General features: G+C 42.6%; 2 protein-coding genes across 2 annotated transcripts; one reads left to right on the forward strand and one right to left on the reverse strand.

Moving 5' to 3' along the window:
- The first annotated feature begins 3,111 nt into the window (after positions 1-3,111).
- LOC123425761 (protein LURP-one-related 5-like) lies at positions 3,112-4,357 on the forward strand. Its single transcript, XM_045109489.1, has 2 exons — positions 3,112-3,675; positions 3,795-4,357. Exons 1-2 carry the CDS (start codon positions 3,385-3,387, stop codon positions 4,161-4,163), a joined length of 660 nt encoding a protein of 219 aa, XP_044965424.1. The 5' UTR covers positions 3,112-3,384; the 3' UTR covers positions 4,164-4,357.
- LOC123425757 (gamma-tubulin complex component 4) lies at positions 4,257-11,201 on the reverse strand. The gene is made up of 16 exons (XM_045109474.1): positions 10,943-11,201; positions 9,802-10,093; positions 9,433-9,569; positions 9,134-9,232; positions 8,044-8,164; positions 7,685-7,957; positions 7,457-7,537; positions 7,293-7,376; positions 7,078-7,164; positions 6,851-6,906; positions 6,565-6,750; positions 6,200-6,425; positions 5,899-5,987; positions 5,080-5,233; positions 4,808-4,930; positions 4,257-4,727 (listed from the first exon to the last, which is right to left on the reverse strand). Exons 1-16 carry the CDS (start codon positions 11,113-11,115, stop codon positions 4,662-4,664), a joined length of 2,247 nt encoding a protein of 748 aa, XP_044965409.1. The 5' UTR covers positions 11,116-11,201; the 3' UTR covers positions 4,257-4,661.
- Positions 11,202-13,901: the final 2,700 nt, after the last annotated feature.

Consider the following 13,901-nt stretch of genomic DNA (forward strand, 5'->3'; position numbering starts at 1 on the left):
GGTGCTCATTCTTTTTCGTAAGCCCATCAAAAAGAAACTCAAAGTTAAGCATGCTTAGCTCAGAGCAATTTAAGGATGTATGGCCGAGCGGGAAGTTGATCTTGTGTGCGCACGAGAGAGACCGACTGAGAAGTTGATTCCGAATACGCATGAGTGAGTACAAAGTGTACAGAGAAGATTAGTGTTGATTTGTGAGGTCATTCTGGATCCCATGCACAACGGCCAGGAAATGATAGGTGAAATGGTGGTTTTGGCCACGGCGTTACATGCACCGGCGAGCGAGAGAGCGGGTTTACGAAGTATCTCGTCCTTCTGATCCTCCATCGGGAGAGGGTGAATTAGCTTTTTGGCAAGCGTTTTAGAAAATTTTCATGTGCGCCTTCTAAACCGTGATGGAGGGAGTACCTAGTATGCCTATGTCTATGATCATTGAATAAGTGTCGTTTTCCCCCTAAAAATGAATCTTGACGCGACATCTAATAGGTCAGTCATGGGTGTGAATGAGACACAACTAAAATATCAATTAGTTGGGCTTTAGCAAAACCGTTTGATATAAATGGAGATTAAGCCGAATGTTCTTTCTTCGAAAGATTGGAATGAATGTTCACATGCACAAATATATATGACTCGATATTTTCTCATGTATTCATTCCTATGTAGCGACTTTTTTGTTTAATTACACTTGCATGTATGGATAGCTCTCCCTCAAGGGCATATATATATAACATGTTTCGACGTGTTAATCATTCTTGTGTCATCGGTATTTCTAGAAATCATCACAAATTTGATTGTGACATAAGTGAACATAGTATGTTCTGTGTAAAAATAGTCATAGGACCGAACTGTTAACAAAATATGTGGTTGTTTGGTCCATATATAATTTAATTCATTTAACTAAATTTCAGCACCAGTCGCTATCAGAAATTTAAAATAGTTAATAGTTTTTGAAAAAATCAGAATAATTAGTTGTCGCTCACCGATTGATTGCTTTAACTAACTTAAGCTTTCCTGAATTAGCTGTATCAAGCAGACCGTTCCCTAGCTGAATTATTATTCCAATCCTGCCATATCTCCTAATATCGTAGCCATAAACTATTTGCACACGTGAATCACAACCTAAATGTCAACTCTAGGGAGAATATTACATATTTACACCAGAAATTGGCAAAGAAATACACCTGTGGGACCACCGCCTTGTGCAAAGTTGCATTTGCAGGCTTCGTCAATCATCAAGTTTGTTTACACATGAGTATGTTAGTAAATACTAAAACCATTATACTATGATCTAAACGTCTTATATTAGTATACTGTGGGAGTACATGAGGGTATTATCCATGGCCAGTCTAACGGTATCATTTGTATCTGGCCATTTAATTTCAAACAATTAGTTTTTTTGTCGATTGTCAAAGCTAGAGAAATCTGATGGCCCAACCTTTTCTTTTCTGAGTAGAAATGGAGTTATTCTATTTGGTTGAAATTTTCCATGTTGATCTGATGTTCCAACTAAACTGGAGTTGCACAATCACAATTCACACGAGCTGCATCTGATATATTCCAAGAGTATTTGAAAGATAAGGTAGCACACAATATATACTAAGAAAAACTTTATAAAAAAGTTCTACTCCCTCCGTCACGATTTAGAAGGCACAGTTAAACTTGCATACATTTTTAAAATAGACAAAGTTTAAGACGCGAAACCAATTACTCCTATTAATTAGTACTAGTCTATACCTAATAATAAAGAGGCTATTGCTTCCGTCGGAAAACCCACCGCGATATTTTTATAAAAAAAACCTGTAATTTTTGTTATTTAACCCGTGCTCCATCATTTATTTGCAACGCAAAAGGAAAAAACGATTCGCTGCAAAAATTATACCCGTACGCATCGCCTCCTCCCGTCGACCCTGGGCCACCCTGGCCTGTGCCCAGGCCGCCGCCACACCACTCGCCACCGCAGCCGACCTCAACCGCCACCGCTGTCGATCTCAACCCACCCGCCTCCGCGGCCGTACCTCTCCCCGCTCACTACCCCCGTTGCGGCGCTCGAGCACATCGCGTCGACCCTGGTCCATCCTGGCGTGTGCCCAGGCGCTGCCACACCACTCGCGGCTGCGGCCGACCTCAACCACCACTGTTGTCGATCTCAACCCACCCGCCTCCGCGGCCGTACCTCTGCCCGCTTGCTGCCCCCATTTCGGCGCTCGAGCACAGCTTCTGGATCAAATCAACGCGACAACTACAGTGACTGGGGATGATGCGTCTGCTCGATGCAAAACGGCGACGACGCGGCGGAGCGAAGTACTTGCAGGTGGAGGCGGGCCTCCATGGCTCACACGGGGAACTCCGAGGTTATGGCGCGGCAACGGCGACTCCTTATGGCCAGATAGAGGCGCCTAACCCTTGCTCCCCTCATCGTATCCCCTCCTCCGGCAGGAACTCATCATCTGGTGAGATCCCCTTCCCATGCCTCCAACCGTGTGCCAAGCACCGGCAAGAAATTTTGTTTTGTGGGAATTTGTTTGCTGATGAATGAATCTACTTAATGTAAGATTGTATTGTTATAGAGACAGAGAATGGAACACCACCTTCAGTTTGTCATCTGATCCCACATTCTCTACCCCATGAGTGAAATAAGATAACGGTCAATTGATCAATTCACGTAGCCTCTTTGTTTTGCTTTGCTTGTCCCGCTCAATTTTTCATTATGGTGGAATTAACAATGGATGGGTTGATTTCTCAACAAAATAGGATAGGACTGACTACATTAGTTAGTTAGCTTATTATTTTAATAAATCAAAATGATTATAAAAAGATTAAAAGCCTGTGGTATTTTTTTCTTCCGTTGCAACGCACGGGCCCTTTTGCTAGTACTACTCATGCATGTGCCCTTCCAATTTACTGCTCACACATTAGTACTAGTATTTTCTCAGTTGATTAGTCGCATTAGCATTTACACCTGCTACATCTCACAACCAATCGATGACTACCTTGATCCTGAGATTTTCCAAACGTGCCTTCTAAACCGTGACGGAGGTAGTACTAGTATATGTTAGCTAGCTAGCTGGTCTAGGTCAACTATGGGATCCCCACAAATTAACTCCGACGCGCGAAAATAAACAAGCCATTATCTCATGCGATGGTCCCAAGGAATCAGCAGTATCCATTAATTTACCAAATAAAAAATGCGTAACTAAACCAAAGTACACTCTTTGATCTCAAAAATAATTTTATGCATGAATAAATCTCGTATGAAAAAGATCGCGCAATCCAGAGTCAAAACAGTGTCGCATCCATGCAGACGCACCGGAGTCCAGACAGGCTTATAAAGAACAGCAGCACGCGCAGGCGCGCACGTCGTCGGAGCTAGCTTGGCAACGACCGACCATGGTGATGGCTCAGGCGGAGCCGGAGGAGACCCCGAGATCCCAGCAGAGGCCGTCGGCGGGCGGTGGCCCCGTCGCCGGCGAGCCGTCCCAGCCCGCGCCGGCGACGCCTAGGCGGCTGACGGTGTGGTGCAAGTCGCTGGTGTTCGGCGGCGACGGCTACGCGGTGTTCGACGATGCGGACGGGCGGATGGTGTTCCGCGTGGACAACTACGGCGTCGGCCCGGGAAGCATGGCCCTCATGGACCACGCCGGCCGCGTCCTCCTCACCGTCCGCCGCCGCCAACGCAAGGTGACCCCTGACCGACGTCGGCCGACTAGATCTCTTTTGGGCTATTGCATTACACGCACTGATTAGTTAGCTTCGTGCATGCATGACCTGAACCCGTTCGACAAATTTACCGGATGCAGATGCTGAGCTTGATGCCGGAGACATGGGAGGTGTACAATGGCGACGTCGACGACGACGGCCACGGTGAGCGGTGTCTCATGATCAGAGCCACCAAGGACGTGTGCAGCTCCAGCTGCACCGCCTCCGTGCTTGCTGTGGACGAACCAGAACGGTACCTCATGAGATGGTCCCGGCGGGAGGAGTGGTCGAGGATCTACCGACGCAGCTCAACCGGCAACGAGACGCTCATCGCCGAGGTGCGGCGGAAAAGAGGGGGGCCGGAGAAGGCGACATTGCTGGGCAAGGACGTGCTGTCGCTCGTTGTGCAGCCAGGGATGGACCTTGCCATCACCATGTCCATGCTCATGATCTCCAACTCGTACCGATGACTTGACCTGTCCAATTCACCAGGCCAGCAAATGTCCATGCATATAGAAGCTTCTAGAACATTCTGAAGGCTGTCGAAGAAGCACACCGGTGTATACCTCTTGTAAATCCCCATATTCTTTGGCATTCATTTCATTGTTGCATTCATCCTGCCAGAACAGTTGCAATGTTGTCATATCCTTGCAGTGTTGCTGAAGTACTGAACGGGTCTGCTAGTCTGCTACCATTTCATGAGGCCACACACCATGTTCCCAGTAGAGATACCAATAACATGGGGAAAGTGGGCAAGCAACCCCAAAGACGCACACATCACAACACTAGCCAAACAAACATCACCAAGTGTTTACTTTTCAGGGCAAAACAACTCACATGCTACAGCTAATTTACAGATCCTACAGATTCTTCCTCCTCTTCTTGTGTGATGAGTTTGCGCCATTGTCAGTGTGTAGCAGGATTTTCATGCAAATAACGGCGAGAACAGCCACCATGGCTTGATAGGCTTACAGCTGGGTACTCGCTGTGCCTGGCCGCAGCCTGCCCGAATTCATCACACCCCTCGCAGTTGTCTAACATAGTGAGAAAAATGTATTAAGTACAAGGGAAATGTTTATGGATAGTTAACCGATCCCTAATTGGAGGAGCTTACCTCAAAGAAAGAGTTAAAGTTCAGTCTCATCAGAAACTGCCTCAGGAAAGGTGCTCTCTGACTTCCTGCAAGTCGACTACTCCTTAGGATAGTGTACAGCGAATTTGATTTCTTGTTGAACTCCTGAATATCACCACATATATGTAAGTTTATGCTACATATACTAGGAAACTAAGCAAAGAGCTGGCTAGCTTAGACATCCATGAGTGATGTGTCAAGCACTGCCACGTCCCTATTTGTTCACAGAAGGCCAGTGTTAGTTGGGACAATACCTCCGTTATGTGATCAATCTCAAACATGTTTGCCCCTGTTTCGTATTGCTCTATACTCCAGCAGAACTGCAAGCAAAGCTTCATTATACTGTCCAGTATTCTAGACACTGATCCTATATCCAAGAAGGACTGTGATATCAATGCCGACAAATAGCTGCAATGCAAGAGGTTATAATCAGCCAAGACACCAGAACAGATTAAATCTGTTGCATTCGTGGAAATTCAAACGTAACACTAGTTGTGGTAGTATTTCCATGTAAATAGGCAAGGAAATCACTAATAGTATATATGAGTTATTAAGTGGCTAGGGTCGATTACACAGAAGTACAGGGGAAAGTATTGCAACCTGAAGAAAGGGCTATGCAAACCCAAAACATCCACCTATACAAGCTTCAGATAATAAACAACACCAATATGCAATGAAATCAACACCATTGGTGGTGAAGCAAAAGAACAAGTTGGTATGAACACAGATCCATAATGTTTCCTTATCTTCTACTCCCTCCGTTCCTAAATATAAGTCTTTTAAGAGATTTCACTAGGGGTCTACATACGGAGTAAAATGAGTGAATCTACACTCTATAGTATGTTTATATGCATCCGTATGTAGTCCATTAGTGGAACCTCTAGAAAGACTTATATTTAGGAACGGAGGGAGTAGGATCGGTTCTTATGAAAATATTCTACTCAAAAGAAGATGAACATGTCGTACCATGGATACAGTAAACAGTACACTGTCAAATAAAAAGCTTAACCTTCCTATCAGTAAGAACAAATAAAAAAAGTTAGACAGCATAAAGAGAAAAAACGGTTGCTTACTCTTGATGAAAGGTCACTAGTTCTGTAAAATCATGTGAATCTTGGACGTGAGTTTGTAAGACATTCCACTGTGACTCAATTACATCAACCTGCAAAAGGAAGCCCAATAAGAGAGGAGAAGCGGAAATTATCAAACTAAACAAATTTGTATTAACGTCTAGGAAAAATTGGAAACCAGCACATTCCTAGCAGCTATCTGGTCAAATGCCGTCATGTTGTAGCTTCTCGTTATTAAGAAAAAAAACGCCGCACATGATCCGAATTATTACTAAAGGTAAGTGGTAGTTTATCTGGTTATTACCTGGATGTAGAACTGTAGGTTTCTGATCAAGAAAGCCATATGCTCCCTTACTCGCCAAAAAGGCTTCGTGCGTAACCGGCGCAGTTGTGTTGCAGAGGAATTCTTCTGATCCTTGCAATAATCAGAAAAATCAACATGATCTTGATGCATTACAGCTGTCCAGGATTTCTCCAATTCCATTTGTGTCCTCTTCAACCGAATGAGATACTGAAAAACTTTGCGGTACCTGGATACAATTTGTGCATCTTAAAATGGGGATGTAAAAAGGTACTGTATGACTTTTCTGATTATTAACCACACTCAAAGATCTACGAAATTCAAAATATTATAATTTTGTTGAGTAACATATGCAGTACAACACTTACTTAGAAAGAACATCAGGAGTAAAGAAGAGTTGTAGTGGCCAATCGACAGAATATTCCAGAGCAATACTATGCCAACCATCAAGTGCCAACTCTGAGCTAGCCTTTCCTTGCAACGAAAGATCTGATGTGTTGGACTTTTGAAGATCTTTCTGTGAGGTGCTCGATTTCATACCAAACAGTGGCATCCTACGAAAGAGAAACAAAATCAGTGGCCAATGTACGGGACTGAAATTCACAAAGCATGGCTTGACATCAATTACTCTAGGTGCCAAATAGAAATGCCAACCTTAGGGATACCCTGGTGAAGTATTTGTCTTCATCGCCTATAGTTTTCAGTGCAGCCTGCAGAATTAAGAACAGGAAATAAATCAAACCTATTTGCTAACATGAGGTAACACAGCAGACAAGAGAACTAAACTGGATTCTGGTAAATTGCTGACAATTAAACCACATAATAAACTGAAATAGTGTATCAGTAAGACCCGGCAAAGAAAAAGGGGTTGTGTCACTTACCAACTGAAATGGGACAATGAGATCTGCTTCAGCTGTAGACTGACGAGGTGGTAAGCGCATTAATTGACGGCTTTCCTCAAGAAAACACTGGTTCAAAATCATGATTTTGAGTTACCAAAAACAACCAAAGAGGGCATTATAGGACGATTTGCACTGTACTAATGCAACCACGAAGATACATACATGCAAAAGAAGAAATACGGAAGATATATTACCTGGAAAAAATCACCTTTCGCCAAAAGAAAATAGTCTTTAAGTGCCTTCAAGTGGCCATTGAGATCAGCGCGTACAACCACTAACTTTTACCAAAGAAAACAATCAGTGATGCTCATGTGCAATAAAAAATTGATAGAATATAATGCTTTAAGCCATCTGGTACCTGCCAAAGATGATTAGCTGCAATTGTACGTATTGAGCTAACAGCAGACTCAAACAACCTTTTATGAAATTCGGAAGCATGCTGCAGAAACAATGTGGACATATGTCAATAATGCTCCCATAAAGGATAAGGATAAATGAAAACGTTGAGACACAAAACAGGGAAAGATGCATACAGCAATATAAGATGCTGATTTCAAATATCACCAGCGGAAAGCTAACAACTAACCTTTAGCTGCTTAAGCATGGCATCAACTTTATCTGCTTCAGCCTGTGGCAATAATTCCTCTGCACTAATGTTAGAGAAGTTTGGCAGCTCTTTCAGAGCACCGGAGCACCCAATGAAACTTTGCATTCTATGAGACCCTTTCAGTGTCTGACTTTGGTTGGTTGGTTCCAGCAATGTAGCACCAGGACTAGGATTTCTAAGTACCCTTATTGCTTTGCCAGCGAATAGAATTGATTCTGCAACTCGCATATGGATATACTCCGGCAACATGTCCTGTCAAGTGAGAAAAACGGATATAATTAGCTAGGGGAACATTTATTGCCTCACACATGCATTTCACAATAAGAGTATAAGCATACCAATGATACATGAAATCCTGAGTGCCAACTAGTAAGGGATGTGTCTCTAGCTAATTTCTGCGCAAATTTATCAGCAACATCAGACTGAGCTGATTCATTCTCCTCGTCCCTGTCAACCTGTCTGAAAAGAAAGGTAAGAAGTTTTATATTGCTCTAGTTCAGGGGCTCAATTAGCTTTTTTTTTTTCCTCTTTTGATCTTTCTTGATGCCCTTAGTTCAAGCTCCTCTGGGCTTTGGCCAAAGGCCTGTCGTTGTAAATATTTTAACATGTAACTTGTCTTCTCTCGTTTATTAATTTAAGATAGTAGGAAACTCTCTTACGGTCATTTCATGTTCAAAAAGAAACTAGTAGTTTTCATGCAAAAGGCAACTGATACAATTCCTGCTATAGAATGTTGGATGTAGAGATACTCAAAATCATTAGACAAAGCTCCAAGCAAGCAAATTCTCGTGTCCATCAGTGGACATGATAGGAATAGGATCCCTACCAGACCTAGATCGCAGGTTATATGGGTGGAAGGGTGGCTGGCGTGGCGATGGGCGCGGCTGCCGGCGGCGAGGCGCCGTTGTCGCGCGAGAGAGAGAGAGAATAGGGGCGGCTAGGGTTAGGGCACCGGCTCCTGCTAGGAGCCGATCAAATAGATTGATTCTGCTTAACCTCAAACGGTGTCTTTTACATGAGTATATATAATCTCTCTAGGCTAGGAAATATAATAAACTGGGCTAAGCCCCTAACACTAAAAGATAACTGGGCCAACTTGCTTTAACTGGGCCTTCTCCGGTTATAATGTAAACTGGTCATAACAGGACAACATTAGAATTTTTGTGAATCATATTTAGAATTATCACATAATTGTTTGCTGATTAAGGGACGAAATTATGAAAAAAAGAAAATATGCACAATAAAATATAGAATTTATTCATATTATAACCAAAACTTCAAAAGCACTCGGGATTTGTGCTCCTATAGTTGAAATTTCACATGTCATTTAGCAGGCCAAAATGTCTATCAGAAGCAGCAACTGGATAGGAAAATAGCAATGACAAAATTACAAGATAATTTAACGAAAGCTCTGTAAGTCATGCTGACCTTCTGATGAAAAATTCATGGTACTGATCTTGAAGAATACCATAAACCATCCAAGAAGTCAGCTGGTTAAACATGACCTGATGTCCATGCCAAAGCAGCCTATTTTTATTTTTACCATCAATAAAAAGAAAAATAATAAGCAAACAACTGATCATAAGGGGCATAAGAAATATGCAGTGAAGAAAGTAGCGGCAATGGAAATATAAGTACAATGTCTTCCATGCAGACACGAAAGGAATGGAAATGGCAGTTATATTTTTTCAAACGCCGCATATATATAAGAATAATTGAGGAAATACCTCTGAATGCAGCTTTGCAATTCTGGAACCCCGCAATGGCATCTTTTATGTAACAGGTTAAGAAGCTGTCCTCCCTTGATGTCTTTCTGCTCGATTTCCATAACAAGCTCATAAAGTGGAGGCAGAAGAACCTCGAACTACAAATTCACACAGCAGTGAATAGGGTCAGTGCCAAAAACCAGACAAATCACATCAGATAATGCACGCCAAAGGAATATAATATTGATCTCTATGCAAAAGCTCATAAAAACAGTAGAGTCAGTGCTTAACAAATATTGTAAATGCAGTACTTAAGTACATGGTTGTGCAGAAATTAAAAAATGACACATGGAGACAGAAACTATAAGTGCAACATGTTGAAGAACAGACCTTATTTAGCCCATGAGTTACTGTCGCCAGGATAGGCAATGGATCTGATAACAGGTTTTGCTCAACCTGCAGAACAGCTGACCTATAAACTGATAAAATCTCAGCAATACCATTGCCAATTGCCCTCCGGTATGCACTCCCTTTTCTCCCTTTACCCTTCAGAGTAATATCAGCATTAGGTGATGAAACATCAACAGAAGACTGAATCCAACTCAGATCACGAGACTCGGTCGCAAAACGATTCAGTTCTCTGTAATAAAAGCCCAGAGATATGAGCCTTTCAATAGCACTCCTGCACAAATAGGACAAGCCATTTAGTATTTGGTGAACTATGATCTAAAGACAAAACATACTTTCTATCTATATTTTGCTTGCCAGGCATGTCCTACGACATTGATGACGATTCTAAGAACTAAATGTACCAAAATGATTGCTAATACTTCTCGGCACTGAACTTTTTTATAAATTGAAATCTAATGTAATATTCCTTCCTATTAGATACGATTTCTTGTATGCAGTAGAGTACTTCACAGTTCACGCACAAAAATGAACACTTGCATGTAGAGCCAAAGCACCGTGCATGTATTAAATATGGATATTTTCAGGTACAATTGTTGAGCAGTAGTTTTTTCCGTATTTATCATGTAAATGAGCAGATTGAGTAGACACGGAAAGCACTAAATATCAATGGATGAACCTGTAAATGTATGTGCTTGCTTCTGAGGTGTATTCATCTCTATCTGCCTAACTATTTTAAAATAATCTACCAAACCTAGTTACCTACAGAGGTTGACGGGAACTAAAGTGTGCAACATTTGAAGCACTTAAGTCTAGACTTGGACTAGTGAGGCTGCATTTCTACGAAATATCTCATTTCAGATTTGTTAGTCTGTCCCTTGGTTGAGACCATACTTCTCGTAAATTCATCACGTGCCAGTGCCTTACTCCATCCCCAATGTTCGTACAGCACGGTCAATCATGGCATTATGCAATTCTGTATCAACTGATACACTCGCCGACCGATTGGTAGCTGGTGCCGAATCGCGTCGAATTCGACCACCTAACTACACCACAGATCAGAGAAGACACCACAGCGTGGGTACAGAGTCGCGGCGGAGGGCAGGTCTCGGGTCTCCCATACCTCTCGGACGGCTGGAGGAAGGTGAGGTCGGGCGCCAGGCGGAAGGCGGGGCCCGCGTCGCCGTCTGCGGCGCCGCCGGCCTCGGCGGGCTCGGGGCGGCGGGGGGCGGAGGAGTTGTCGAGCACGAAGTCGCCGGTGAAGCCGAGGAGGGCGAGGAGGAGCTCGTGCAGCATCCCGGCCTCCCCGGGGTTCTCCTAGGGTTCCGGCCGAGATCGCGAGGAGAGAGGGAATAGGGAGAGAGACGGGGGAGGGGGAGTGGACTGGAGTGGGTTTTTTAGTGTGTGTGTGTGCACGCGCGCGGTTTTTTTTAGGGTGTGGTTTTTAAAGTTATTCGTTGCTGCTCGAGGTTTTTCAATTCTCTGAATCCAAAAAAACCACGAATAGGATTGAACTTTATCTGGAGTTGCGTAATAACGAGTGGTTTGACTTCTCAAATTCTTCATGCTTTAGAAAAAAAATATGTAAGTTACAGTTATGTAAATCAAACGGCTATGAAGAGAAATTCTCTAAGAATTACAGCATCCATAATTATGCTAGCGCAAATATTTGCATGTTGTTCTTGTGGTCGAAATGAAAAAGGTGCTCTCGTATTAAATTTGAAAAAAAAACATAAAATCATTGACGAGACAAATATACATATGTGCAATGATCAAATATGAGCAACAAAAACACTCGTTAGTAGGATAGATAAGACCGTGTATAATGCAAGGTGATTGAATAGAGGCTTATCAAAATAAACTGTTGTTTGTTTAAGCACCTACGGTTATTGTAGAGGGTGGATATTTGATTGGCCTCTTGTTGTGGAAATAAGCATTGGTGCTTAAAAAATTGATCTATTTTGTTAAACACCTCTTTAAGCCGTTTGTATTATCCTACATGGTCTAAGAGACTTGCGTTTTTTATGTTTTTAGTTCTTTCGTTCAACGATGATGGCGATAAGCCCATTCCTTCATGTCGGTGAAACACTGATCTTATTTTTATTTGGGAATTGTGTATACATGATGTCGTGAACACATACTTTTCTTTTGTTCATGCCTAGGTGACAAAGGGTAAAGTTTTCATCCTCCTCAAGCTCCACCGGCCAGCCTATAGTTCCACCTCTCACTCGACTGTCGCTACAACGACTAGTAATTCCAGTGCCTCGGATTCTGATTAGTAGTTTAGATTGGGATTTTTTACCCAACGCAAGGACGACGCATGGGTGGATGGGAACAACAGGATGTCAACGATTTGTTCTGAAGACGGCAATGGTCATTCGTCGATCCACGAGTCTTGACATTATTTTTAATATGTTAACTTTTATAATAGTAGATGTCTTTTCATATTTCACAAAAAATAAAATTATGCACTGTTGCAGGACGTAGAGTGCAATACATGATGCTTGGATATGCACGAGTTCAGTGTGGGCTTGTTGATCTTTTACACGAGTAATCATTTTAGCATGTGCAATAACAGTCATTAAATAACAAATGAATGAGAGAATGATGCATTCATCTATATTCTTATTTTATGAATATATACCCCTTTTTGCCAAAATATTTGTAGCTAGAAAAGAATTAGTCAGCTAGTCTTATTTTACGAATATATACTTTCCTTTTACCTAAATACTTGTAGTTAAAAAAAACTAATCAACAACAAATAAATGCAAGAATGATGCATTCGTCTGTATTCTTATTTTATGGATATATACTCGAATGATGCATTCTGGGAGTCAAATTGTTTTTCCGATATAGGAAGGGCCGTTTTGGCTCTCGATGCATTTGCATCCGAATGAACAGCAACACAAACAAAATAGTAAACATTTTGAAAAATGTTTGTGTTAGTGTCGCAAGCTATGATGTTTCGTCGATGAAAAAGATAAATTTAGGTGTGACATTTTAGGATGCAATTGATGTTCAATTTGTTTATTTATTTATTTATTTCTGCATAGAACGAAATGTTTAACCTTTTTACCTAACAATTTTCAGGTATCATTTGACAATGAACAGATAAAAATTTTGTTAGAATTTTTTTGCCATTTTAAAATTTATTTTCCATGGGCAGAGCACGTGCTCCTGAGAGCCCAATTGCATTTGCCATATATACTTCCTCTTTTATCTTAATACTTGTATTTAAAGAAAATACAAGTATTTAGGTACAGAGAAAATAATGCACATGCATATTACTTCCTACGTTTTTAAATACAGGTCTTTTTAAAGATTTTGCTACGGTCTATATGTAGTCTATCTATCTCTACTATTAAAGGAGAATCTGCCGTCGTCGTGATGTTCAACCTCTCCCCCGATACGATCTCTCTCCCATAAAAAAAACCCATCCCACCTTCCTTGCGAGCGAAAAACCCGAAAGTACTGGCACGCCAACAAATAAGATTTCTCTATCTTCCTGCCCCAAACCAACCGGCCGCCCCATCTCCCACGACCAGCACGTCGCCCCTTCTCCATCTCTCCTTTCTACTAGCTTCTCTAAGGACGCTCCAGTCATCCTCCACCGCCTCCCGGACCAGTCGTTCCCCCAAACTGCAGTTCTGCTACCGAGCCATCTCACCTCCCGCCGCCATCCCCAAGCCCAAGCAGGCAAGCCGCAGTCTCATCTCCTTGCCATGATGCGGACGTACGGACGCGCCGCCGTTGCCGAACCATCTCATCTCGCGCCTTCATCCCAAAGCCGTTGTCTCACCTCGCTCCTTGGTCCTTGCCTTGCTGCGACCATCTCGGACGCGCTGCCTCCACTACCAAGCCATCTCACCTGCCCCACCGTCCCCAAGCAGTCAACCGCCATCTCACCTCATTGCCTTGTTGCATACATCCTAGACGCGTTGCCGCCCTTCTACCCCCCGTGCCCAGTTGCCCACTCCCCAACGCCCTGCTGCTCAGCCTCCCTCTAATGCCTCCCTAGCTTGATCTGTAATAGACTTCTTTAGAGTTTTGACAAATGGGTTTGCAAATTCTAGCTTATCTTT

The sequence above is a fragment of the Hordeum vulgare genome, chromosome 1H (assembly GCF_904849725.1).
Source record: "Hordeum vulgare subsp. vulgare chromosome 1H, MorexV3_pseudomolecules_assembly, whole genome shotgun sequence".
NCBI classification, from domain to species: domain Eukaryota; kingdom Viridiplantae; phylum Streptophyta; class Magnoliopsida; order Poales; family Poaceae; genus Hordeum; species Hordeum vulgare.

Coding starts and splice junctions, on each gene's coding strand:
- LOC123425757 (XM_045109474.1), bottom strand. CDS start 11,115: ATGCTGCACGAGCTCCTCCTCGCCCTCCTCGGCTTCACCGGCGACTTC. Junction 6,907..7,077: donor TCATTGTCCCATTTCAGTTG/GTAAGTGACACA, acceptor TTAATTCTGCAG/GCTGCACTGAAAACTATAGG. Junction 5,988..6,199: donor ACCTACAGTTCTACATCCAG/GTAATAACCAGA, acceptor TTCCTTTTGCAG/GTTGATGTAATTGAGTCACA.
- LOC123425761 (XM_045109489.1), top strand. CDS start 3,385: ATGGTGATGGCTCAGGCGGAGCCGGAGGAGACCCCGAGATCCCAGCAG. Junction 3,676..3,794: donor TCCGCCGCCGCCAACGCAAG/GTGACCCCTGAC, acceptor TACCGGATGCAG/ATGCTGAGCTTGATGCCGGA.